This window comes from Mustela lutreola, chromosome 10 (assembly GCF_030435805.1).
Source record: "Mustela lutreola isolate mMusLut2 chromosome 10, mMusLut2.pri, whole genome shotgun sequence".
Classification (NCBI taxonomy): domain Eukaryota; kingdom Metazoa; phylum Chordata; class Mammalia; order Carnivora; family Mustelidae; genus Mustela; species Mustela lutreola.
Genome location: NC_081299.1, coordinates 33,476,403 through 33,499,670, shown reverse-complemented (window position 1 = coordinate 33,499,670; position 23,268 = coordinate 33,476,403). Strand labels below are relative to the sequence as shown.

Here is a 23,268-nt window from a genome sequence, read left to right as displayed (position 1 = left end):
TTTGAGAGAGAGCGAGCAAGGAGAGGAGCAAAGGGAGAGGGACAAGCAGACTCTGTGCTGAGTGTGGACCCCAACCTGGGGCTTGATCTCATGATTCCTGAGATCATGATTTGAGCTGAAACCAAGAGCCAGATGCCTAACCAATTGAGGCACCCAGGCACCCAGCCTCTGCCAAAAACAAATTTTTAGTCTCCACATCTTGGACGTCCAAATGTCCCTGTAGTTGATCTGAAATTTCATTCTATCTCCTGTCCTACATAACCTCCCCATTACTCCAGTTCATTTCTCCTTAAATTGAGCCTCACACTCCAACCATTCAAGTCTCTTTGGAATACAGATTCTGATAATCAACACTCCTTCCAAACTCCTTGTGTTTGTAGATACTATCAGCTGACACTTACACAGTAGCCACTAGGTACCAGGCCCCGTACGGCCCCTACCCGTGTGATCTCATTTAGTGCTACCAACAGTGAAGTAGTCATTACGAACCCCATTTTGCAGAGGAGAAAACTGAAGCTCAGACAGGTTAAGTGACTTGACCAAGGTCACACAGATGGTACATGATCTAGCAGGAACTTGGACACGGATCCATGTGATTGTGGAATCCATGTTATTATAAAACCATACTGTTGTTATACCTTCTTTGATTCCATCTGATTCACTGAAGAAATGTATGAAGCAAGATAAGCCTTGTTTCTTAAGGACGGGTGAGAGAGAAGCCTGAGGACAGGCACACAGCCTGAGGTAGTGATAGGGGGACTAGTGTTCAGGACAGGAGCACCTCCCAGAACACTGAGATAGATCCTGGGGAAGGTGAAGGATTCTGCCGTAGCTGGCTGAAGTCAGAAGTGACCTCTGCCTTCCTCCTTGAGGGCCCACAGGCCAGCCAGTAAGATAGCTCCCAAGCCAGGCTACCTAGAGTCATAAGGAGAAGCAGGAGCTCAAGACAGGCCAGAATCTGTCTGGTGCTGAGGCGTCAGTCTGAGTGAGGTTAGGCTATTGCTGATCCTGGCATGGACTATTTGGACAGAGCAGACCCCTGGACTGGCAGTTACACAGAGATGTAGGGAGAGCTGCTGGTGACCAGGGCTGCAGAGTAGGGAGGAGACCACGGGAAACTGGACCTCTCATAGAACAGGGAGGTAGGTGGTGGTGTCTGTGTAAAATGGGTCTTCCAGAACATTCCTGGCATGGAGAGCCAACCCCAACAGAGAGCTTGAGTTTACGACTGGGTCACTGGGGACACTGTTTCTTTTCTTGGAAAATCCAGTCTCTCTTTGGTTCAACTTTTCTTTGGGATTGGCCGGCAGTGAAAGGAATACATTGGATGGAGCTTCTCATAACATTTATTTTTTTTGGACGATAAAGCCAAAAGTGGGGAGTAGTGGGAATGTTAGCTGTGTGGGCGCTGGCTTGGGTGGAGGAGCTGAAGAGGGCTTGAGTGTGGGGAGTCACAGAAGAGGGTACAAACCTGGAGCAGCTGAACTAGAAGGAGAAATGGGAAGAGTCACTCTAGGAAGAGCTGCAGAAGGCGTGGGAGCGATGGCAAAGGGTGAGGACCCGAGTGCCCTAAGCCCACCCCCTGGGTCCCCTCTTTTTTTTTTTTTTTCTTTTAAGATTTTATTTATTTATTTATTTATTTGAGAGAGAGAGAGAGAGAGAGGAGGGGGGAGGAGCAGAGGAAGAGGGAGAAGCAGCCTCCATGCAGAGCATGGAGCCCGATGTGGGGTTCGATCCCATGACTCTGAGATCACGACCTGAGCCGAAACCAAGTGTTAGATGCTCAACCAACAGAGCCACCCAGGTGGCCAGGATCCCCTCTTTTCTTAAGTTAAAAAAAAAAAAAAATTCTTCGAGGCAGCTCAGGCCAGAGGCCACAAGGATCAGAAGGCACAGGCTGGAGAGTGGAGTTTGCTCTGGCCCGCAGAGCCTGGTACTGGCCTGACAGCCGCTCAGGCCTCCTCGGCTGTGGCGTCGATGCCCGCATAAGTGAAGTTCTCAAACAGCGACATGTTCACATAGGCCTGGGGGACAGAAGAGGCTTTAGTGCGGGGCAGGGGTGGGGGCGCCTGTGGCCTGGAGCTCCCTGGCTTCCGATATGGCAGCCCTACTTGAAGAGACACTGGTTTAGACTCAAGATGGCCCCATGGCCAAGGGCAGCCCTCTGCAGTGAGAACAGACCAAAACTGGGGGTCCAGGTGAGAGCCCATTGACATATTGTTAGACAGAAGGGTTTTTTCTTCTTAAATTTAAAAAAATGTTCATTGAAGTGTAGTTGACATATATTAGTTTCAGGGGTACAACATAGCCATCTGACAGTCACCATCTGTCACCACACAAAGTTAGTATGGTATTAGTGACTATATTCCTTATACTGTTTTCATCCCTGGGATTTATTTATTGCATAACTGGAAGTTTATACCTTTTGTACCTCTTAATCTTCACCGATTTTGCCCAAGTGTGGGGGCTTGGCAACCACTAGTTTGTTCTCTGGATTTATGAGTTTCTTTTTTTTGTTCATTTGTTTTGTTTTGTTTTTTTAGACTCCACATATAATTGAGATCATGTATTTGTCTTTCTGTGACGTATTTCTTGGCATAATACCCCCTGGATCCATCCATGTTGCTGTGAATGGCAAGATTTCATTCTCTTTGATGGCTGAGTAATATTCCATTGTACACACAACTGACCCTGAACAACATGGACTTGAACGGTAGGGGTCCACTTACTCCAGATTTTTTTTCAATAAATGCCATATAGTGGTGTAAATGTATTTTCTCCTCCTTATGACCTTCCTACTAACATTTTCTTTTCTCTAGCTTATTTTGGTGCAAGAACATAGTATATAGTACATACGCAAAATATGTTTTAGTTGACTGCTTATATTAGTGGTATGGCTTCCAGTCAATAGTAGGCTCTTAGTAATTAAGTCTGGGGAGAGTCAAAAGTTATATGCAGGTTTTTGACTACCTAGGGGATTAGTTGCCTTTAACTCATCCATTGTTCAAGGGTCAGCAGTATATATCACATCTTTATCCATTCATCTTAGTTTTTTTTTAATGCACCTGTCAGATGAGCTGTTTGTTCATGCATTCATTATTTATTCATCTATTCATTAAGCTATTTTTGATCATTTATCCATTTACATGGATCATTCATTCATTCTCGTTCATCTGTTTAAAGATTTTATTTTTAAGTAATCTCTACACCCAACATGGGGCTCGAACTCATCACCCCGAGATCAAGACTTGTATGCTCTACCGACTGGGCCAGCCAGGCGCCCCTGATCATTCCTTCATTCTTAAGACAGTTTATTAATTCCTACAGCTCCTTAGTCATTAATTCATATGAAGGACTCTTTTTGCTCTTGCTCATTTTGATATATTTCTTCCTTTATATTTACCTGATAATTCGTTTATTCACATGGTTATTAGGTTCAGTTATTTAATTATGTTTATTCATGTTTATTATATCATCCATCCACTAATTCTATTCATTCATTCACTTACTCTTTCATTCATTTACCCATCCATCCATTTGGTTAGGGGACCATTCATGCATTGTCACTCTGGCTCTGTGTCCGGTGAAGAGAGGTGGCCCAGATGAGACTGGGCTGAGGGCCCCAGCAGAGGAAGACAGGTAAGCAGTATGGGACCTGGGACCCCGGGGGAGCGATTTGCCGCTGGGGCCTCGCAAGAGTTAGGAGGGCCTAGTATTCAACCCCTGGAGAGCTGGAAAGTGGGGCGGCACCCTGAGGCCCAGCTGTCCTGGCAGCTAGTGGTGGGGACAAGGACATGGAGGCTGCTTCTTTCTGGCTTCTATGAGAGGGCACCCCTGGAGCGTGCTGAGCCCTGTCCCCATCAGCCCCCGTCTCCTCACCTTCCTGGCTTCCAGCATCCGGCCCAGCTGCAGCGCAATCTGAGCAAAGGGAGGTCGCTCATATGGACGGTCCCGCCAGCACTGACGCATCAGCTCGTACCTGCAGATGGGGCGTGGCTGAGAGGAGGGGTCAGGGCCAACCGGGCTGAGGGGGTCCCGGGACTCCAGGCTGAGGACACTCACACTTCGTCGTCACAGTTACGAGGCTGTTCCATGCGGTAGCCCTGAGGTAGCTTCTCATAGAGCTCAGCACAGGTCATGCCGCAGTAAGGCGTGCCCCCTGCAGGAGGTGACAGAGCTCTCTGAGCCCAGGGAATGGGAGGGTGGGGGGATCAGGAGAGGGCTGGGGTCTGGGGGTCTGGAACTCACCAAGGCTCACGATCTCCCAGAGGAGGACCCCAAAGGACCAACTGGAATGAGAAGGATGTGCTTAGTTCCCGTCTAGGCCCAGGGGCCAGCTGCTCAGTAGCTGCCTGCCCCACGGTGCGCGCCTCCCAGCCCCTGCGTGGGGGCCACTCTGCAGGTGTCTGCCTTGGCCAGCTGCTGTCTCTGCTCCACTGAAATTCCTTCAGAGCTGCTCCCAGACTCACCGTCCGCACAGCTAACATTCTAATCACACACTCTGGGCCATGCACGAATCAGCTAACATACACGTTCATGCATTTAACCCTCACACCAGCTTTATGATGTAGGCGCTACCATTATGCCCATTCTACAGATGGAAACACTGAGGTACTGACAGATTAGCTTGCCCAAGGTCACATGGCTTGTAAGTGCTGGAACCAGACTCAAGACCTGACAATCTAACTCCAGACCATTGCTCTTAACTACGTCTTATATTGTAGCAACCTCTAGGTGGGGTGAGACCAGGATGGGAGTTCTAGTGGGGGGTGGGCATCTAGGGGCTTTGGGGACAGAAGCAGGAAGTAGCTGGGTAGTGGTCAGAGAGGCGGTCCCTGTGGTGGACAGTGAACAAGGCAAGGCCAGGGACCAGTGAGTAGAGCCAGAGCTGGATGGCCTGGCAGGCCAGGTTCCCTGGAAAGAGGAGCAGAAGGGAGGCCAATATGGTTATCTGGGTGTGAGGGGGTCTTGGCGGTCATGCTCTGGATAGGCTCCTGGTGGGGATGACTCTGCCCTTCAGAACGAAGGTGAGAACTTTCCTCGAGTGGTCTCTCCCTCCACCCAGGCATTGTCCTCCCATATTCCTGAACCTCTCCAGTGTATCTCCCTGTATTAGATGAACCCAGCTCTAAAGTCCCCTAACACAATCCTACCACTGAAACGCCTTCCAAGACAACGCCTCCTTCCAACTAGCCCCCCATCTTCCCACTAAGATGCTGGGCATCGCCAAGGTATACCCAAGATGCGCTTGTCTCATATCTGTGTCATGTAAAACAGACCCTGGCAATGCCCAAATTGTGCTTATACTACTCGAGACGTATCTAAGACGTGTCTAGGTTTATGTCTGTATGTGTCTTTGGGGGACCAATCCCTCCTACCCCTTCTGAGCCCCACACTCACACATCGCTCTTGGTGGTATAGACACTGTAGTTCAGAGACTCAATGGCCATCCAGCGCACCGGGAGACGCCCCTAGGGGAAAGTGGGTTTGAGGGGCTGGGTGAGGAGGAGGGGCCTGTGTCAGGGGTCTTGGAGGCCAGGCATGGAACCTGGGTGCAGAGACTGAGACATACCATGGTCTTCTTCACATAAACCTCCTCCCCCCGAGAAAGGCCAAAGTCGGCGATCTTGGAGGCCAGGTTCTCTCCCACCAGCACATTGCGGGCCGCGAGGTCCCTGTGGATGAACTGCAGGTGTGGTCAGAGGTCAGGGAAGACTGCGGATGGGCAACCCCAAGACTCCTGGGGCCCATGAGGGATCTGACCTCCCAGCTGGTCTTTGTGGGCCGCCTCCCTCCCTGTAACAGCCCCCTTACCCTCCTTCCCAGCCAACCAGGTCTTATCCTGCATCAGAAGAGTCACACTGCTGGCTGTCCCTTCCTTCCTGGGATCCAGCCAGAGCCAAGCTCAGGCTGTGTGTCTCTTTCTTTGACGAGGTTGGGTTTCTCGCTGGTGACCACACTGCCCCTTCACTTCCTCCAACCTCCCATCCACCCATCTTCCTTTTCTCTCCGCTCTTCGATGCAAGTGGGGAAGGCCCTCCTCTTGCTTGAAGTGACCTTTCCCTGGAGTCTCCAGCCCCCCCCCCCCCGACAAGACCTTCTACCTTCCCCAGAAACCTCTCTCCACCAGCCCCTCCCTCTGCACAGGTTTTTACTTGTCTGCTTCAAGGATACCCAAAACTTCACCAACTTTAAATGTCTCACCTCTCAAGCGAGGTGTCCTCAGACTTGGGCTCAGGCCTCCACTCTCTGCCTTGCTCTCCACCCTGTCCTGGTGGGTCTCTCCCTCAGGGCCCCTCACAGGGCCCACTCCCTTGCCATGAGACTCTCCAGCACTTTGTGGGGTGATGGTTCCCAGATTGTTGTCTCTGGCCTAGGCCCTTCTCCCAAGTTCTAGGCTGACATCTCTAACTGCCAGCTCAGCATCTCCAACAAGATGTCCCTCAGCTGCTTCCAATACAATGCCTCCCCCAGCTCTGCTTCTCGGCTTGCACTCTCCCGAATTCACCCAGGCCAGCAGCTCCGGGGTCTTGCCCTCCCCTGTCTTCCCTGCCCCGCCAGCTACAGGGGGTCGTAGTGGCGGCACGCCTTCCTCCCCACACCCCTGCACACCTGTTTCTCGCTCAGGTACTGCATGCCATTGGCGGCGTCACTGGCAAAACGTAGCAGCTGCCGGGAGCTGAGGGTGGAGGCTGTGCCGTGCTCTCTGGCGAAGGCTGGGTCTGTCTCCAGGACCCGGCTCTTCCGCAGAAAGTCTAGCAGGTTCCCGTAGGGGGCATATTCGATAGCGATATACAGGTAACCTGGGAGGGAAAAAGCCAGGGACGGGGTGGGGGTTCCCAAGCTGGCAGTTGGCCAGCAGCAGACCTCCAATGGTAGGAGAAGGGGGCAGGCTGCCGCTGTGTGTGTCGGGGTGGGGGGATGATGGCTGTTGATGGGGCTTGGGAAGAAGAGATAGGTGAGGACCTGGGGGCTTACCTCGGTTCTCACAAGCCCCCAAGAGGTTGATGATATTGGGGTGATGTCCCAATTTGCACAGAACTTCTAGTTCTCCCGCAAAGTCACGATGGTCATTTTCAGAGGCATACTCTGTGTAAAGAATCCAATATCACTTTAGTCAGAAATAGTTCTGAAAAGGCATGGCTACTGAGGGCTGGGGACAGTTGCTGGAGGGGATCCAGGTAGGGCCTGGGATCTGTGGGACAAAGGTAGGGGGTGGGCCTGGGGTCAGGGGTCACTCCGGGGGGACCTTTTAACATCTTGATGGCCGCGTTCATCTTGAGTCCGTCCTTCTTGATCATGGCCCGGATGACCTGACCAAAGTTCCCCTCCCCGATGAGGTCCTCAAAGGTGATGTCTTCCCACTCCAGCACTGGATAACTCAAGGGCTCAGGCTGTGGTTTGGGCCGCCGGGTTAGCGTCAAGGTGCCTGAGCTGAACTGCAGGATGGTTTCTTCGCCCTTCATAGAATGAGACAAGTGGGAAGGCAGTTGGCGCCGCAGATGTGGGGCCAGCAAGAGGTACAGACAGGCATTGAGGGAAAGTTAGACAAATGGATAGAGACCCCCACAGAGGGCACTGTGGCGGTCAGGCAGGAACAGATATGCTGACAGAGGATACACACTGAGACAGAATCACAGGAGATGAAGCCATCCATGGGCCACTGGCTAGACAGAGGTCCAAGAAGAGAGATGTGAGGCCACAACCAAGGATCTGGTGTAGAGGGCTCTGGGAGAACAAGGAGTGGGTAAGTCTGCTAGAAGCCATGAAGACAGGAGTCAATGGAAAGAGGGTATCTCCAACATTTCAAACGGGAAGGAATTGGAATGAGCTGTGATGGGAAGTGGCAAGCCTCCCATTACTGTGCTGATCTCACGACCAGGCTTTTTGCTCATCAATCCTCTGGAGAGGATTCTAGCCTTGGGCCGCGGGCTAGGACACATTTATAGAGCACCTATCACATGTGAAACCCCAAGCTGGTGCGAGTCAGCGGAGGGGTTTTCTCTACAGTACGGGAAGCAGAGATGAGGACTGTCTATGGCTCTAAAACCACCAAGGAGCCGAAGATAGACCACTGCAAAGAGGAACATCCACTTCCCCTAACTACATAGGAGCTGGTCCACCTGGGCCAGGAGGATGGCAGGAAAGGGAAACAGCTGGACAGGACCCAGGGCGCCCCTGACAAGAGACCTGGAAGAGGGTTAACACAGACCTGGGGGTGGGGCTCCCTCAGTGAGGGGCTAGGGACACGGGGCACATGGATTCACAGGAAACATGGAAAGCGGAGGCCACCGTACCTCAGGTGCATGCACAGCCATGTGCTCAGGGAGGGGCACATGCACAGGGACACACGCGGGCACACACGGGGGTGCCCACCAGCAGACGCATAAGTGCACTCCTGCATGGCACACACGCACACCTTCATGCAGGCACACGAGGCAGGGAAGGTCTGGACATGTATTAGGATTATGTCTGTGTTCAAGGCGATTTTCCCATCTCCCTCCCTCAACATCTGTCTCCATTACCCTGCCCCCACCTCAGCCCTAGTGGCTTTCTGTGCACACTGACCTCAGAGGGAGCAGCCTGGAACAAAGAAGCCAATTGACTCTCTGAAGGGAGGCATGGCCTAGACAATGGCATTAGACACTAGGCTTTCTATCATAAGGATCAGCCCTTGAGAGAGAAGAGGGTTTTTGTTTTGTTTGTTGTTGTTTTTGTTTCTTTGAAATGCCAAAGCATGGCTATAAATATCAAGAGCCCAGGTGCAAAGGGAGGGCTGGGGAAAGACTCTGGATCACCTGGGACAGCACTGGGGAGGATCTCATGGGAAGAGGACAGGTGGGAGAGAGACGGGAGGTGGGGACAAAAGGAGGGATGCTGGGAGCTGGGAGCCGAGCTGGTCCCCCACCCCACTGGCAGCTCTCTGACTACAGAGAGCTCCGACAAGTTTTACAGCCAGGTATACAGCAAGGCCAAGAAGAGCGGAGGCCTTCCCCCACCCCCTATATAGGGACGTGGGTCAGCACAGCTCTGGAGTGGCAGAAGCAGCCATAACAGGGCTTGCAACAAAGGGTGTAAGGGCCACAGAACACGCTGCCCTCCACAGGGTACCGGGAGCACCTCAGGGCTCTTAAGTCTCCCAGAGGAGGCCATGGCCTTTGCAGAGATGAGGCCGGAGGAGGAACCCATAGTAGGAGTTGCCTGTGGCCAGGAAGCCACAGAAGGGCTGAGGGCATTAGCCACAGATGTGTGCTGGCTCCCAAGGCAGGGAAGGATGCCAGAGCAGAGGCCAGCATGAAGCTCAGATGTCCCGCTGCCCGCCCCACCTCCCGTGTTGTCCCCATGCTACCTATGCTTCCAGCACCTCCAGAAAGAAGCGAGAGAACCCTGAATTAACCACGGTGAAATATGGACACAGGGAACTAGTTTCAACAGCGAATATTAAATATTTTGCCACTAACATAAACTGACTTATGAACTGAATTCAGTTCTAGAAAATCAAGGAAAATTATATCTTGCATCCATGAGCACGGTTAAGTCCTACACCCGCGACCTAAACACCTAAACATGCGCACGCGCACACACTCCGGGGTTGGGGGGGGGGGGATAGTTACTGCGCATGAGCGGACAGACTCAGCTAGAGTGGTGCACGCATGCGCCCGGAGCGGGCACAGGAACTGACCGAGCCCGACTGGTAGGTGAAGGTGCGTCGGCGGTGCAGGCAGCTTCTGCGGATGCACACGAGCGTCAGGAGAGCCGCCAGGATGGTGAGGCAGGTGGCTGACACGGAGCCCACTACGGCCAGTATCAGCTGCCGGTCCAGACCCTCTTCGGCTGCTTGGACCTCTTGGACCGGACCCTCACTCTGCAGCCCTGTACAAGAGGGGGGCAGATGGCCGGGAGGGAGAGATCACAGAGCCTAGTACCAGGAGGGACCAGGGGTATCAGGCCTAAGGCCGGTGGTTCACTGGGGTGACGGGGTTTTTCCCAGCACTAGGACAACAGATGCAGGGAAGGGTCAGGGGGGCCAGGATCAGGACAGATGTGACTTGTTGGGAGGGACCTCGGATGTCCTGGCTCCAAAACTGGAGATCCGGTGCCAGGAGAGGGCATGGAGACCTACCCCGGGCTGGGAGTCCCCGTGGCTGTGCTCTCTCACCATTGCCCAGGGTGGACTCCTCTGCCACACTGCTCCAGTCTCCGGGACCCTGGATACTGGCCCGCACACGGAAGAGGTAACGTGTACTAGCATTAAGGCCACGGACAATGGTGCTTGTCTCCTCGGGCCTGTCCACGTCCATCCACAGTGGGTCTCCTGAGCCCCCAGCCACCTGCACCTCCACGATGTACTTGGATATAGGCCCAACCGAAGCCTCTGGGCGCTGCCAGGTCAGCTGGATCTCAGAGTCTGAGAGGGCTTGGGCACGGAGGTGTCGGGGAGCTGGGGGCCCTGAGGAGATGGGGGTGGGAAGGCAGTGCTCAGACGGGAGCAGGGTATGTGGCTCTGGGGTGAGATCCACTCTAGCTGTGTTCCCTGCTCTGTGGACCCCCAAACGCGAGCCAACCCGCCAACCTTCCCCGTTCCCTGCTTGGCTCAGTTGCGCTCCATACGCCTCCCCTCACCCCAAACTTCTGCTTTCCTTTGTTCTCCTTATGGGCCAGGTCTTCCTGGCATCCCAGATCTTCCCAGCATGCTAGGTCTTCCTGTGCCCCATACCCTATGTTCGCCCAAATCCCATGTCCTCCTGGTACACCACATCCTCCCTAAGACCCTTAATCTCCACATGAACCCTGGCCTCCCCGTCTTTCCCTCATCCCGTATGCTCCTAGGGGCCCACCTCTCCCTGGCCACCAATATCAGACATCTCACGTCCTCCCTTTGGTCATGTCTGTCTGTCGTCCTACTTCCCCCTTATGCCCACGTTTTCGATACATCCTGTGTTCTCTCTGTGCCCATGCACTCTCCAGTAACCTCCTGTGTTCCATGTCCTCCCTCATCTGGAACCCATAACAGCCTTTCTGGGTACAGCATACCGCTGGGGGGCAGGAGCACACGCGCGGGGGGCGAGGCAGGGCCCAGGAGGGTACAGTGGTAGAGCCGTACATCCAGCTGGTAGGGGGTGCCAGGCGTGAGTCCAGTCAGGAGAGCGGTGCGGGCCTGGGGGGACGAGACATTCTCCCGCCGCTCCTGTCCCCGTGTCCCATCCCACAGGCGCAGCAGGAAACCATCGCCCACCAGTGGCCCAGGCACCGAGGGTAAGGACCAGCTCACTCGCAACCGGTCAGGACCCTCCACGTGCCAGCCCTCCAGCCACGGCTGCAACGAGGGCTCTGGGGCCGGAGGTTGGGAGTCAGAACTGTTCAGTTGGTCCTTGGGGCTGTACAAGACAGTTATCTCCCCCCGGGGGACAGGGTGGGACAACCTCCAGTGGGAAAGGCAGGGGGCCCCTGGCGTGGGGACAAGACAGGACAACCCCTGAGTGCATAGGACGGTAACCCATGGGGGGACACGAAGGGGTGACTCTCGCCTCTCACCAGGACAGTCTGTGGTCATGAGGGTGGGAGGCCCCCAGGCCCCCTCCCCTCCTTCCCCTGGCCGGCTCAGTTGTACGCGGACACTGTATCCTGTCTTCGGCCTCAGGTTCATTAAAGTCACATTCTCACTGGGGTCCACTGGGGGCAGCACACATCATTCAGCCCCCACCTCTTCCCGAAGCTGCCACCTGCCCCCTTTCATTCTGACCCAATATCCTGTCCTGCCCCAGACCCCCTCCTGCCCCCAGCAATGCCTCTCCCAGCCCTGAGCCCCTGCTCACCCACAATGGCGGACCAAGCCATGGTGCTATCCTGGGGCCGGTAGTGCAGGCGGACAGAGGTGATGGGTCCGTCCCCGGAAAAGGAGACCAGTGGGGAGACCACGAGCTGGCGGCTCTGCTTGGCCAGGAGCCGAGGAGCAGTCAGGGGCACTGGGGGCACTGCCAGGAGACCCCAAGTCAGGCAGGGTCCAGATAGCCTGCCCAGTCTTCCGAAAAATAAGAGGACTCTACTCTGGCCAGCAAAGATATCTCGGTCTTGGTTTGGATCTGGGGCCCCTCTGGGCTGGGGAGAGCCCAAGTTCAACCGATGGGCAGAAGGGCCAGCATCCAGTCAGGACAATGTTCTGCCGCCTGGGCAGCTTGGGGCACAAGGATCCGGCAGCGAGGACTCGAGAGAATCCCCAAAGCTGCTAAGTGAGGTCGGATGAGCCTAGCTGGGTGTGGGGGAGGCAATGTGGAGCACGCAGAGGGGCCTGAGACCCCAGGCAGGGCGAGAGCCTGGTGTCAGCCTGCTCTCTGTTCTCCCTCTACCATTTATCACTCTCTTTGTTGGAGAAAAAAAAAAGAAAGCCAGCCAGTGATGAACTATGGGCTTTGCAATGGCTACTTGTCCCTTTAAGACAGCGCTCTGCCCACCCGGGTGCTGAGGCTTGGAGATGTGTACCTGGCCTATGGCCAGGCCGTCAGCAGGAGGTACAACCAGGATTTGGAAGACGCGTTTGGCCAGGCCACCTGGAATCAGCCAGTTCTAGCCCAAACGGCTTTAGATTCCTGCCTGGCTTCCTCACTCCATGTTCATTGACCCTCTTCTGGCCTGAGCTTTTCTGCCCAGATTATCACGTCTGCACTATGACTGGTTCCTTTGCCTCTCCCAAACAGTTATCGGACCGATTGTTCTAAGAATGATGGATGCATGAACCGGTGGCTGGAAACAAGGGAGGGCAGGAGGCCCCGGCCGAGAAGGAAGAGTAGGGAGCTGGGGGCGGGGCGGTGTGTGGGGAGGAATAGTGGGGTCAGCAGGTCATGAGGAGGGGAGAGCAAGGGGGGGTATGGAGCCCTGGAGCCCCTGTGCCTCATGCTTACAGCGGGGCTTAGCTGTGCAGGGAGTGGTCAGACATAGAGTGGGCCCACACTTCCACTCAGACTTCAGAACCAGACCCCCAGTGCTGGAGGTCCCATCAAATGAGTCTGGAGCTCTGGGGAGGGGTCTAGGTGGCAGATCAGGTCCTGGAGTTGCCAGAGAACAGCTAAAACCTCGGAAGAGGACATTTTGGTAACAGTAACAATAGGGATGCCTGGGGGGCTCAGTCTGCTAAGCATCTGACTCTAGGTTTCAGCTTAGGTCATGATCTCGGGGTCCTGGGATCGAGCTCTGCATTGGGCTCTGCGCTCAGCTCAGAGTCTGCTTTTCCCGCTCCTCTGCCCCTCCCCCTGTTCGCTCATTTCCTTTCTCTTGAATAAATACATTAAATCTTTAAAAAAATAATAGGAACAATAAATGTCAACATATATGGAGCACACACCTTGCATGAGGCACTGGACTCAGTCCTCGTATACATCATCTAAGCTCATTGCATTAAATGACCCATGACATTAAATAACATAACTTCAGCGCATTAAACGCATCATATGACTTGCTTCACAGCAACCCTCATGAGCTGGGAGGGGCTAAGCAGCTTGCTTAAGCCAGGAATTGGTGGTGAGGATTTGAACCCAAATCGCCTGGAATCGGAAGCCTGGGGAGAAGAGACAGGCTAGATGCAGAGCCCGGGTGGCACTGATAGGTCCTGCTGGTGGGGCAGCTGCAAGTTGGTGGGAGGGGTGGAGAGCAAGCAGGGAAGGAAGAGAAAGAGGAAGAGGGGAGATGTCTGGGTTTCTGTGGGGGAGGCCGGCTGTCAGGAGCAGAGGGCAAGAGGAGTCAAGGCATACGGGGCTGGCAAAGGTGAAGGGACAAGATCGTACTGGCTCTGGGCCATCCTGGGCACTGGCAGCTCCCTCCCTACTCTTCCTACTCACCACGGAGCTCCTCTGGGTGGCAGGCCACCCTCTGAGCTGAGGCGCCCCACACGCTCCCCTGTCCTGGCCCTGCGAGCCCTGAGGCGTGATGAGAGCAGACGGCAGCATCCCAGAGACAGAATTAAAGGCACGCCGTGTGCAGGGGTTGTGAGCGGGTAGAGAGGGCCAGCATGGCCAGATAGGAGGCTGGGCAGGGTCAGAGGGTATGCTGTTTCTAAGGCATGGGATTTCCTTTCCAGATAGGACCGAGCTATGCTTCTGCCCTGACATGGGCCAGACCAGACCTCTGGTGGACGACAAACCCTCTTCTTTGCTGGGTGCTGGGCTGGGAGTTCAGGGGCCCTTGCCCTTCCTGCTACTATGCCCAGTCTGCGCAGCACCAGCCCACTGAGCACCACTCTGCCTACAGACCCTCCTCCATAGCCCCAGGACATCACTGACCTTTGACATTGACCCTGAAACGTCGGCTGTCTTGGCCACCAGATGTGGACACGCGGCACTCCCAGAGTCCACTGTCACCAAGTGCCAAGCGGGGCACCTCGAACTCAGCTGTGGTCCTGTCTGGCTCCACAATGGCCTTGGTGGACTGAGAGAGACAGGGAAAAGGGACAGACCATAGAGAACAAACACAAGGCCAATATGGGACTAATAAGGGGACAGAGGACCCCTGGTGGTTTCTCAACCATCAGATGACCCCATATGAGCCACAGTCAGGCCAGTGGGTAGAGCCTTTGGAAAACCCTAAGGGGCAGGGGTCTGAGGGACCACCTGTGAGGCCAGTGGGGTCAGGGCAGGTGGGGGGCTGCTGACCAGGAGGACCGTGCCGTCGGGCTTCCGGAGCTCCATGCTGCCCCGCACTGGGAACGGGTTCCCTGCGGCTGCACAGTTGATCCGGGGTGTAGTCTCTAAGTTGAACTCCATTTCTGAGGCCACATCCAGGATCTGGGGGATCCGGTCTAGGGAGAGAGGGAGGATACATCCTGGAGCCCCACGGGGCAGACATTGACCACCATGCTGCCCCTTTTCCTGTATCATGCATCTCAGTGGAGCGGCCACCAATGGCTCAGTCGCTCAAGCCTAGAAGCTGCAGAGTTCCAGACAGCCCTGGCGCCCCATGGCTGATCGGCCACAGAGTCTATCTCCTGTGCTCCCAACCCGATGTCCTGTCTCGGCCAACACATTCCCCTCCCCAGCCTTATAGCCCCAACACTGGTTCAGGCCTCACTCATTTCTAGGCTCTGTTACAGACCCTCCAGGTTCTCCCACCTCCACTCTCCACCCAGCTGCGTGGGTCCTCCCTCAAACACAAATCTGACTGCCTTCTGCCTCTTCAACAATTCCCTCCTGCCCCCAGCACACCTGCTGGCCTGCTGTTCAAAGTTCCCGAGGTTTGACTCTTGTGGTCACTCCCCAAGCCTTCCTACTCCACTCTCATGGTACCCGACCCCGAGTCCCTCAACCCCTGGGCCTTTGCCAGGGCTCTTTCCCTAGCCATCTCGCGCTCATCCTTCATACCCCATCTCAGATCTTGCCTCTTCCGTGAAGCCCTCCCTGAACCACTCAGACTGGCCAGGGGCCTCCTCTGGGCTCCCATCCATTCTGGGCTATTGCCCAGCCCTGCATGGGTATGGGTGATGTGAGCTGGGCGGTGAGAAGGCCCCCTGAACCCTGATCTCCCCGGGTGTAGAGCTTGGAGTCAGGGAGATGTGTCTGGTGAAGCCTGATTTGTTTTAAGTGATCTCAAACACCCTTGTACCTGACTTCTCACAGTGCATTCCATGCCAGCCAGAGGGACAAACACAGCCGCTGAAGCGGTCACATGTACCACCGTTCCGACACTGGCACTGGAGGCGGCAATCTGCCCCAAAGTGGCCAGGGGCACAGGCTGCGGATAGAGGGGTTGTGGTTAGAGGGACACAGGTCAGCGGCAGTGAGGGCAGAGCTGGGGCCTGGGTTATGCCAGGCTGGGTGAGCAGGGGACTATGGAGGTTCTGGTGTGGACCCCAGGCCAAAGTGGAGGGTCCAGGTCCAGCCTGTGGCTGGATGTCTGGGTCAGGGACTGCGGAGGGCAGGTCAGTCCATACCTTCCTGGCACTGGCTTCCTCTCCAGCCAGATCCACAAGAACAGCCATAGGGGTCCGGGAGGCAGAATGTGAGACCTCGGCAGCCTGATGTGCTGGGGCACTGCTCCTGGCAGCTCTGCCCAAAACGGCCCTCTCTACAGGCTAGAAATAGGATGGGTGGGTATAGGGCCCACTGCTGGACCTCAGGGTCCGGGCCCCACTTGGCATTCTCTCCACCCACCAAGCTCCATCCTCTTGGTTCAAGAGTCTTCCCCAGCCAGGCAGCCTCTCCTGCCTAGGTCCTAGCTTCCCGGCCTTACCCTGCTCACAGCGGGTGCCAGTGAATCCAGGGGGGCACACACACTCGCCATCCTGATCATGGCAGACACCTCCGTGCAGGCAACCCGGGCACTCCTTGGTGCAGTCTGGTCCCCAGTGCCCTGCCCTACAGCCTGGAGGAATGTGCTTTCAGCAACCGACCCTCACCAACCTAGCACTGCTGCCGAGGTCTCGGGCAGCCCTGGGGGCCCACAGGAAGTGCCCACAGGGCTCCCAACCTCCATCCCACCCCCCAGCTCTGCCCTCTGCTCCTAACCCCTCACGATGAGCCGGAAGAAGGCGCTGCCTAGGGGGCTGGTTTCCAGGTAGGTGGCACTGTAGATACCACTTGCTGATGGCTGCACGTTTGGGAGCTCCATCAGGAACCGTCCATCCTGGGCCTCATGCCAGTCCAGGGTGTAGAAGTAGGATCCTGGGGGCAGAAGTGGGTCAGGGTCCTCAGCACCAGGTGAGAGCTGGTGCCCAGGTCGAATCAGTGTGCGCCCCATACAGTGACCAGAATGGGGGCAAGGCACCAGCCAGGGTCTGTCCCCAAGGCAGAAAGCTGGGATGCATCCTCTGTTCCACGCCCCAGCAACACTCAGGAAGTCACCAGGTCCTGCTCAGTCTAGCTCCTTTGCATCTCCTAAAGCAGTCACTTTTTTCTGTCCCGCTCATAGCCACCATCACCACAGTCCCCACCTCCCACGGTCTTCCAGGCAGTCTCCTCTGCCTCTGTTTCCCCTCCCTCCCTCCATCCCCCACTCATCAGTCAGCAGGATTTTCCCCAGCAGAAGCCTCCACAGTTCCCCTTCTCGGACTCCTTCAGTTACCCACTGCTTGGCATATCCCTGCTTCACCCTCTGGCCCCATACCTCTCCACACCCTGCCTGATTCCTGACATTCCTGAGTTCTGGAAATGCTGGTTTCTCTTCTAGAAACACCACGGTATTTCAGCACTTCCTGTCTGTGCTCTCAGCCAATCCTCCTCCTGGAATGTCCTTTCCTCCTCCTTTGTGTGGCTAATTCCCATTCCCCCTCCTGGGCACCGTTCAGGGGTTATCTCCTTGGGGACTTCTTGGGGACTTCTCCCAGAAGCTTCTTCCTCCAGGACTTGCAGTCCCAAATACTAGGGTCCCTATCCGTGTCCCACCTCCTTTTGCCTCTTTTCCCAGGCCTGGATTGTAGGGAGTACAGGTCTATGTGACCCTTCACACCTCTCATCAGTTCAGGGGGCCTGGTGCTCAGGAGACAAACCCCTTGGGCTGGGGAAAGGGTCCTCCTTCCCTCAAGAACATAGGGCAACCAAAGGGCTGTGGGTCTGAGGGCTGAGGCTGGAATCTCTGGGGCCACACAGAATAAGGGCTCCCTCCCATGGAGTGGCCAGAGGTTTTGATAGGGCCAGAGTGGGGGCAGGCCTGGGCTGAGTTACCCGTTCTCTTTTTCCCCATGGGGACTGCTGCTCCTTGCCAGAGGGCCTATGTGACAGCACCTGCTAACTCCCAGGGGAGTGCTAAAGGTGAGGGTTCAGCACAGTGCTGATTTGAGGGTAACAGGGAAGGAGGTGGCCTGCCACAAGGCTGCTGGTCCTCTGGGTATAGTAGGAGGACCGAACAGGCCAGAGAAGACATGGGTACAAGTGCTTCCTGTGGACCTGACACAGAGGCAGGTGCAGCGGGGAGGCAACAGATGTATCAGAGTGAAGGCCATGTGGGCGGCCAAAGCTGGGGGAGGTCAAGGGCAGGGAGGTGTTCATTGAAGGGGCAGACCGTTGACCTGCCCAACCCGTCCAGAGTTCCCTCTCACCGTTGCTCTTCCAGATCACATCTGTCTGCTTCTCCTTGCGCACACGTGCCACAAGCACGGCCGTGTCGCCTTTGTTCACCGTGTGTGTGACCTTGTCCGGGAGCAGGTGCGCTGTAGGGGACCGGTGGGTGGGTGGGGGATGAAGAGACGGGTCAGAGGTGCACAGCGGCAGCGGCGACAGCGGCTTCCGTCCGCTCCCCGCCCCGCGGGCCGGACTCACCTCCGGGGCTGTTGTGCACGTAGAGGACGCGCGTGCGCCCCGCGCCGCCCACGCACGAGAAGACGCCCACGAGGTCTGAGGGCTGCGAGAAGCCGCGCAGCGTGACGCTCTGCGAGCCATTGCGCAGCAGGTGTGGGGGCTGCCCGGGCCGCGGCGTGCGCACGATGCGGTCGTCCTTCTCCAGCAGCAGCGGGGGTCCCCAGGCGTCCGCGCCCGCGCCTGGCCCGGCCTCCCCGGACACGCAGGTCAGGAAGAAGCGCTGGGGCTCGGTGAGCCGCAGGTCGGCCAGCAGCGTCAGGTCCACCGCGGCGCCTGGAGCCGGGACGCCAGTCCTCCTTCCGACGAGGTCCCCAGCCCGCCCCGCGCTCTCAGGCGTTTCCCTCCCCTCCCTTCCTGTCTCTTTCCCGGCCGCACACTAGTTTTGCCCCCGCTAAGCCTCTTCGTCCTAAAAACAAAAACAAAGCCCCCTCTCTGGTCTCCTGGTGCCCCCCCTTCTCCCGCCAGATGGCTTCCCTTTATAGCCTCGGAAAGAATGATGTATGCTCCCTGTCTCCGTTTCCTCACTGTTTAATACCCTGCCGGTCCCCTTGAGTCCCCACCTGTCTCAGACTGCTCTGCAAAGAGGAGCCGCTCTCCAGGAGAGCAGAATCTTCTTGGAGAAAGCCTTTCCTGCCGCTCCAGAAATCTAGACGGGCTTGCCGTCCTGGGATTTACAGGAGGGGCGGGCTTCTGCAACCAGGTGGTTGTGGGGCAGAGTAGGAGGGGAGCCCCTCCTTTTCTGTCCCTGCCCCTTAACTGGCAAGTAATTAGCTAGCTTTAATGCCACTTAGCTCATCAATTAATATTCTTCAAAAGCCTACCACGGGTACATTGAAGTTGGCATTTGCTGACCGCCCACCATATGCCTGAGCACCTGCTTTCCAGTGGATGGTCACCCCCCCCCCCCCCCCAGTGAAGTCGCTGTCTCTCCATTTACAGAGGAGGGCGAAAATAATTATTCTACAGGCTTCCTGGAGCAAGCTCATCTACTCCCCGGGCTTTATCATCATCTCTGAGTCAGCCTCTCAGCTTGGGTCTGCATTTCTATCAGCTTTCCCCAACCCTGCTCCCTGACTCAACAGATGGCACTAACCACCTGAGACACAAACTTTGGAGTCCTCTCGTGTTCCTACTTTCATGATGATTAATGTTTATTGGAGGTCAATTATATGGCAAACACTTTAATTTTATCGCCCCAACAATCCTGGGTGGTGGGTGTTACTACTCTAGTTTTATAGCTGGTGGATGAAATCTCAGAGAGGTAACTTGCCCAAAGGCATATAATCAGTAACTGGCAGAGCCAGGTTGTCTGACTCTAAACTCTATACCTCTAAGGGTGTTGCTGGCTGCTGCCATCAATCACAAAATTCTGCGGATTCCACATCCTCAAAGCCTCTTGACTGCACCCCCATCTCCAAGCCCACCCCTGTTTAAACCCCACATTTACTCACCTGGACCATCCCAACAGCTACACCCTCCTTTCCCAGCTCATCCTCCAGAGTGGCCTTCTAAGACCTTGGGATTCTCTGGTCTACAACCTCCCATGGCTCCCCATTGCCCTCGGGATACAGAGCATGCTCTTGAGTCCTTCTTTGCTCATACTCTGCCTCTCCTGTTGAGTTCCCTCCAGGAACCTTCTCTCCCATGCCCTTCCTCACCTCTGAGACTCGCATGGACTGTTCTAGCTGCCCAGAATGAAGGCCACTGTTCTTAGTGAAGTCTTTCTGGATGCCTTTGTCATCTACTACCCCCAAGCAGAGTAGCTGACTCCTTCCTCCTCAGTGCTCCTCTGGAGCTACTTGTGTCTCCCTTTTATCCTTCACCCCATGTCCTGTGTCTCCAGCTACCACTCAGAGCTAGCCTTTGTGTTCCAATCCTCTTGACCATCACTGAAGGAATCAACTACCACTTACACAACTGGGCACTGGGTGCTCTGCGTAAATTACCTCCTTTAAACCCCATAACAGCCATAGGAGATCAGCATCATAGAATCTATTTCAACCTGTGACCCATAGCACAGCTCCTAGAATATTGCTGGTGCTAGATAAATGTTTGTCAAATGAATGATTAAATGAAGCCAGCACACCGACTACATGAGCACCCCCTGAAAACTCCATAGGCTCCCATAGGCCCCGCTGTGCTTTACTGATCCGAAAATCCAACACAGTCAATGACTGTTCTATTCCCAGTGCCAGGCTGCAGTGGTGTCTAGGGCCTGCCTGGGTTTTGGAGGCCTTGATCCCACTTTCTAGCTGATGGGGAAAGTGTTGGCAGTGATCGTAAGGCTTCCTAGGGGGAAAATCAGGGCTTTAGGGGTTGGGGGTGGGAGTGGCTTGGGGGAGACTTACCGACATGAGAAGCCAGAAAGAGGATGAGGAGCAGCAAAGGAGGCCCCAGCCAGACCATACTCTGGAGGCTGACCAGGTCAGCCAGGACAAGCTAGGCCTCCGGTCAGTTAGTCTGGTTCTAGATGCTGGGCCTGTACTGTTTAGTGCGTGTTGGTGCTGGGGAGGAAGAGGAAATGAGGTGGCTTGGGTGGGAGGGGTAGCCGTGGAGGGGTGGGGAGGACCTATCCTGCTTCTGCTCACCGAACAGGCCCCCCACCCTAGTCCGGCCCCCACAAAGCCAAGGATGGGTGTGGCCTGGAAGGCCCTGGAATGGGGTCACTTGAGGTGGGGGAGAGTTGTAAGAGCAGACCTAGGCACTATGGGACAGGTTTTCCCCTCTCCTCTCCTCCCTTTGGTCCTCTGCCTTGCCAACAGGCAGGAGGCAGGAGGCAGGAAAGGGAGGAAGCCAGTGGCTTCCGCCTATTGAGGAGGGATGGGGCTTTGGGGCGGGGGGGTGGTGGTGGTGGGGTGGTGGTGGGGATATTGTTCTGGGGTCTCCCCTCCCCCCAGCACATACACAGCAATTCCTTATGTATGTGTCCCAGGACAGTTACACGGGTGTCCTAGAGAGCAGTTCATGTACATAACAAGTGGACAAAGGAACACAAGAACTCACACTCAGGGGAAAAAAAAAAAAAAGAGAGAACTTTGATTCTATCTTGCATATGTAGGGGTAAACAGATTTTTCCTTCCAGGTCTTTTGGCTGGTCTAGTAATTGAAAGGAGACAGATTAACAGGAAAAAACAAAAGTTCAATAGCATGTGTATCTCCTGGAGACATAGGAGTGAAGGGGTTCAGAACAAGTCTTCCTGCAATATGCCTCTTTGGCATGAAGATTATTTTGAGCTAAAAATATTAAAAACCCAGCAGACTCAGGAAAAGCTTTTTACCTCCCTTTCAGCTGCCTAAATTTATATTGGAAAGGGTGCCTGCACCAGGAAGAGAGCTATTAGCAGAGATTCCTTTTTACCTAAGAAACTTAACTGCATAACAGGCCAACCTTTTTTTTGTTTTGTTTTGTTTTAATTGCGTTATAATTAACACACAGTGTTATGTTAGTTTCAGATGCACAGCATAACGATTCAACAATTCTATACATTATTCAGTGCTCACCACGAGATGTGTAGACTATCCACCAAACAACTCTTATGATATCCTTGACTATAGTCCTTATGCTTTGCTTTTCATCTAATCTCTGTGACTTTTTAATTTTATAGCTGGAGGTTTATACCTCCTAATCCCCATGATCTATCTTACCCATCCCTTCTGGCAAACACTAGTTTGTCCCCTGCATTTGAGTCTGGTTTTTGTTTTGTTTTTTTAGGTTCCATATATTAGTGAAATTATTTGATATATGTTTTTGTCCGGCTTAGTTCAGTTAGCATAATGCCCTCTGGGTCCACCCATGTTGTTGCAAATGGAAAGGTCTCATTTTTTTATGGCTGAGTAACATTCCATTTTATCCACATTTTGCTTATCTATTCATGTATTAATGAACACTTAGGTTGCTCCCATGCCTTGGATATTGTAAATAATGCTGCAGTAAAAATAGCGGCGTATCTATCTTTTCAAATTAGCGTTTTCATCTTTTTTTTTTTTGTGGGATGGTGAATACCCAATAGTCAGCTGTGCTTCCTCTGTTCTGTTTTTCGTGGAGGCTGCACTAGTCTGCCTCTCCATCAACAGTGCACGAAGGTTCATTTTTCTCCACATCTTCACCAACACTTGTTATTTCCTTTTTTTTTTAAGTCATTCTGACGAGTGTGAGGTGACGTCTCATTGTGGGTTTGATTTGCTTTTCCCAGATGATGAGTGGTGTTGAGCATCTTTTCATGTGTCTGTTGGTCATCTGTATGTCTTCTTTGGAAAAATGTCCGTTCAGGTCCTCTGCCCATTTTAAAATCAGATGTGTGTGTGTGTGTGTGTGTGTTGTGTTGAGTTGTGTAAGGTCTTTATATATTTTGGATGTTAACCATTTATCAGATATATTATTTGCAAATATCATTTCCCATTCTGTTGCCTACCTTTTCATTTTGTTTTTGGTTTCCTTCGCTGTGCACATAAAGGGGCAACCCTTGTTTTTTTTTTAAACATCTCTCCTGCCTTCCTGCCAATGACCCGCATCCCTTTTGGAGCCCACCCTTGCCTTAGTTCAGGATGTTATAAACTTCAGCCACCTGGCTCTTCTTTGGGTGTCATATTTTAAGGGCTCCCATATGTATGTAATTAAATTTGTCTTTCTCCTATTAATCTGGCTATGTCAATTTAATGATTAGACCAGCTAAAGAACCTTAATAGGAAGAAGGGGAAATTTCCCCCCACCCTTATAAGAGAGACCCAGGAAAACTTGAGTAACTCCATGCAATGGCCAAAGCCATCACTTTAAATACCATCTTCAGCTAGAGACGAAAGAGGATGGGCGGGGATGGCTGGGGAGTCCGTTCGGGACTAGGAAAACCACAGTAGATGTGGTTAAGATGGTGTCGATTGGAGTTTGTGCCTTCTGTCATAAGATAAGCGTTTCTAGAGATTGAGTCATTCCCTCTTCCTGGTCCAGGGGGGAGACACCCTTATAAATGGAGATTTTCCTATCAGTGTAAAG

At 54.2% G+C, this 23,268-nt stretch overlaps 1 protein-coding gene across 5 annotated transcripts; it reads right to left on the bottom strand.

The window, feature by feature from the left end:
• Positions 1–1,328: 1,328 nt before the first annotated feature.
• On the bottom strand, positions 1,329–20,806 carry TIE1 (tyrosine kinase with immunoglobulin like and EGF like domains 1). 5 transcript variants are annotated; one of them, XM_059136185.1, is made up of 23 exons: positions 20,627–20,806; positions 18,240–18,551; positions 18,020–18,130; positions 16,491–16,646; positions 16,216–16,347; positions 15,917–16,057; positions 15,589–15,717; positions 14,643–14,788; positions 14,274–14,418; positions 11,817–11,975; positions 11,035–11,673; positions 10,160–10,450; positions 9,683–9,873; positions 7,250–7,460; positions 6,979–7,089; positions 6,613–6,803; positions 5,573–5,686; positions 5,401–5,471; positions 4,249–4,289; positions 4,063–4,159; positions 3,880–3,979; positions 1,942–2,024; positions 1,329–1,485 (listed from the first exon to the last, which is right to left on the bottom strand). In XM_059136185.1, the coding sequence occupies exons 1-22, from the start codon at positions 20,682–20,684 to the stop codon at positions 1,953–1,955; spliced, it is 3,618 nt and encodes a 1,205-aa protein (XP_058992168.1). In that variant the 5' UTR covers positions 20,685–20,806; the 3' UTR covers positions 1,329–1,485; positions 1,942–1,952. The 5 variants fall into 5 exon arrangements, with proteins under 5 accessions (XP_058992168.1, XP_058992169.1, XP_058992167.1 ...); XM_059136186.1 differs by having other exon boundaries at positions 1,329–2,024; positions 11,035–11,331; positions 11,536–11,673; positions 20,627–20,803; XM_059136184.1 differs by having other exon boundaries at positions 1,329–2,024; positions 20,627–20,805.
• Positions 20,807–23,268: the final 2,462 nt, after the last annotated feature.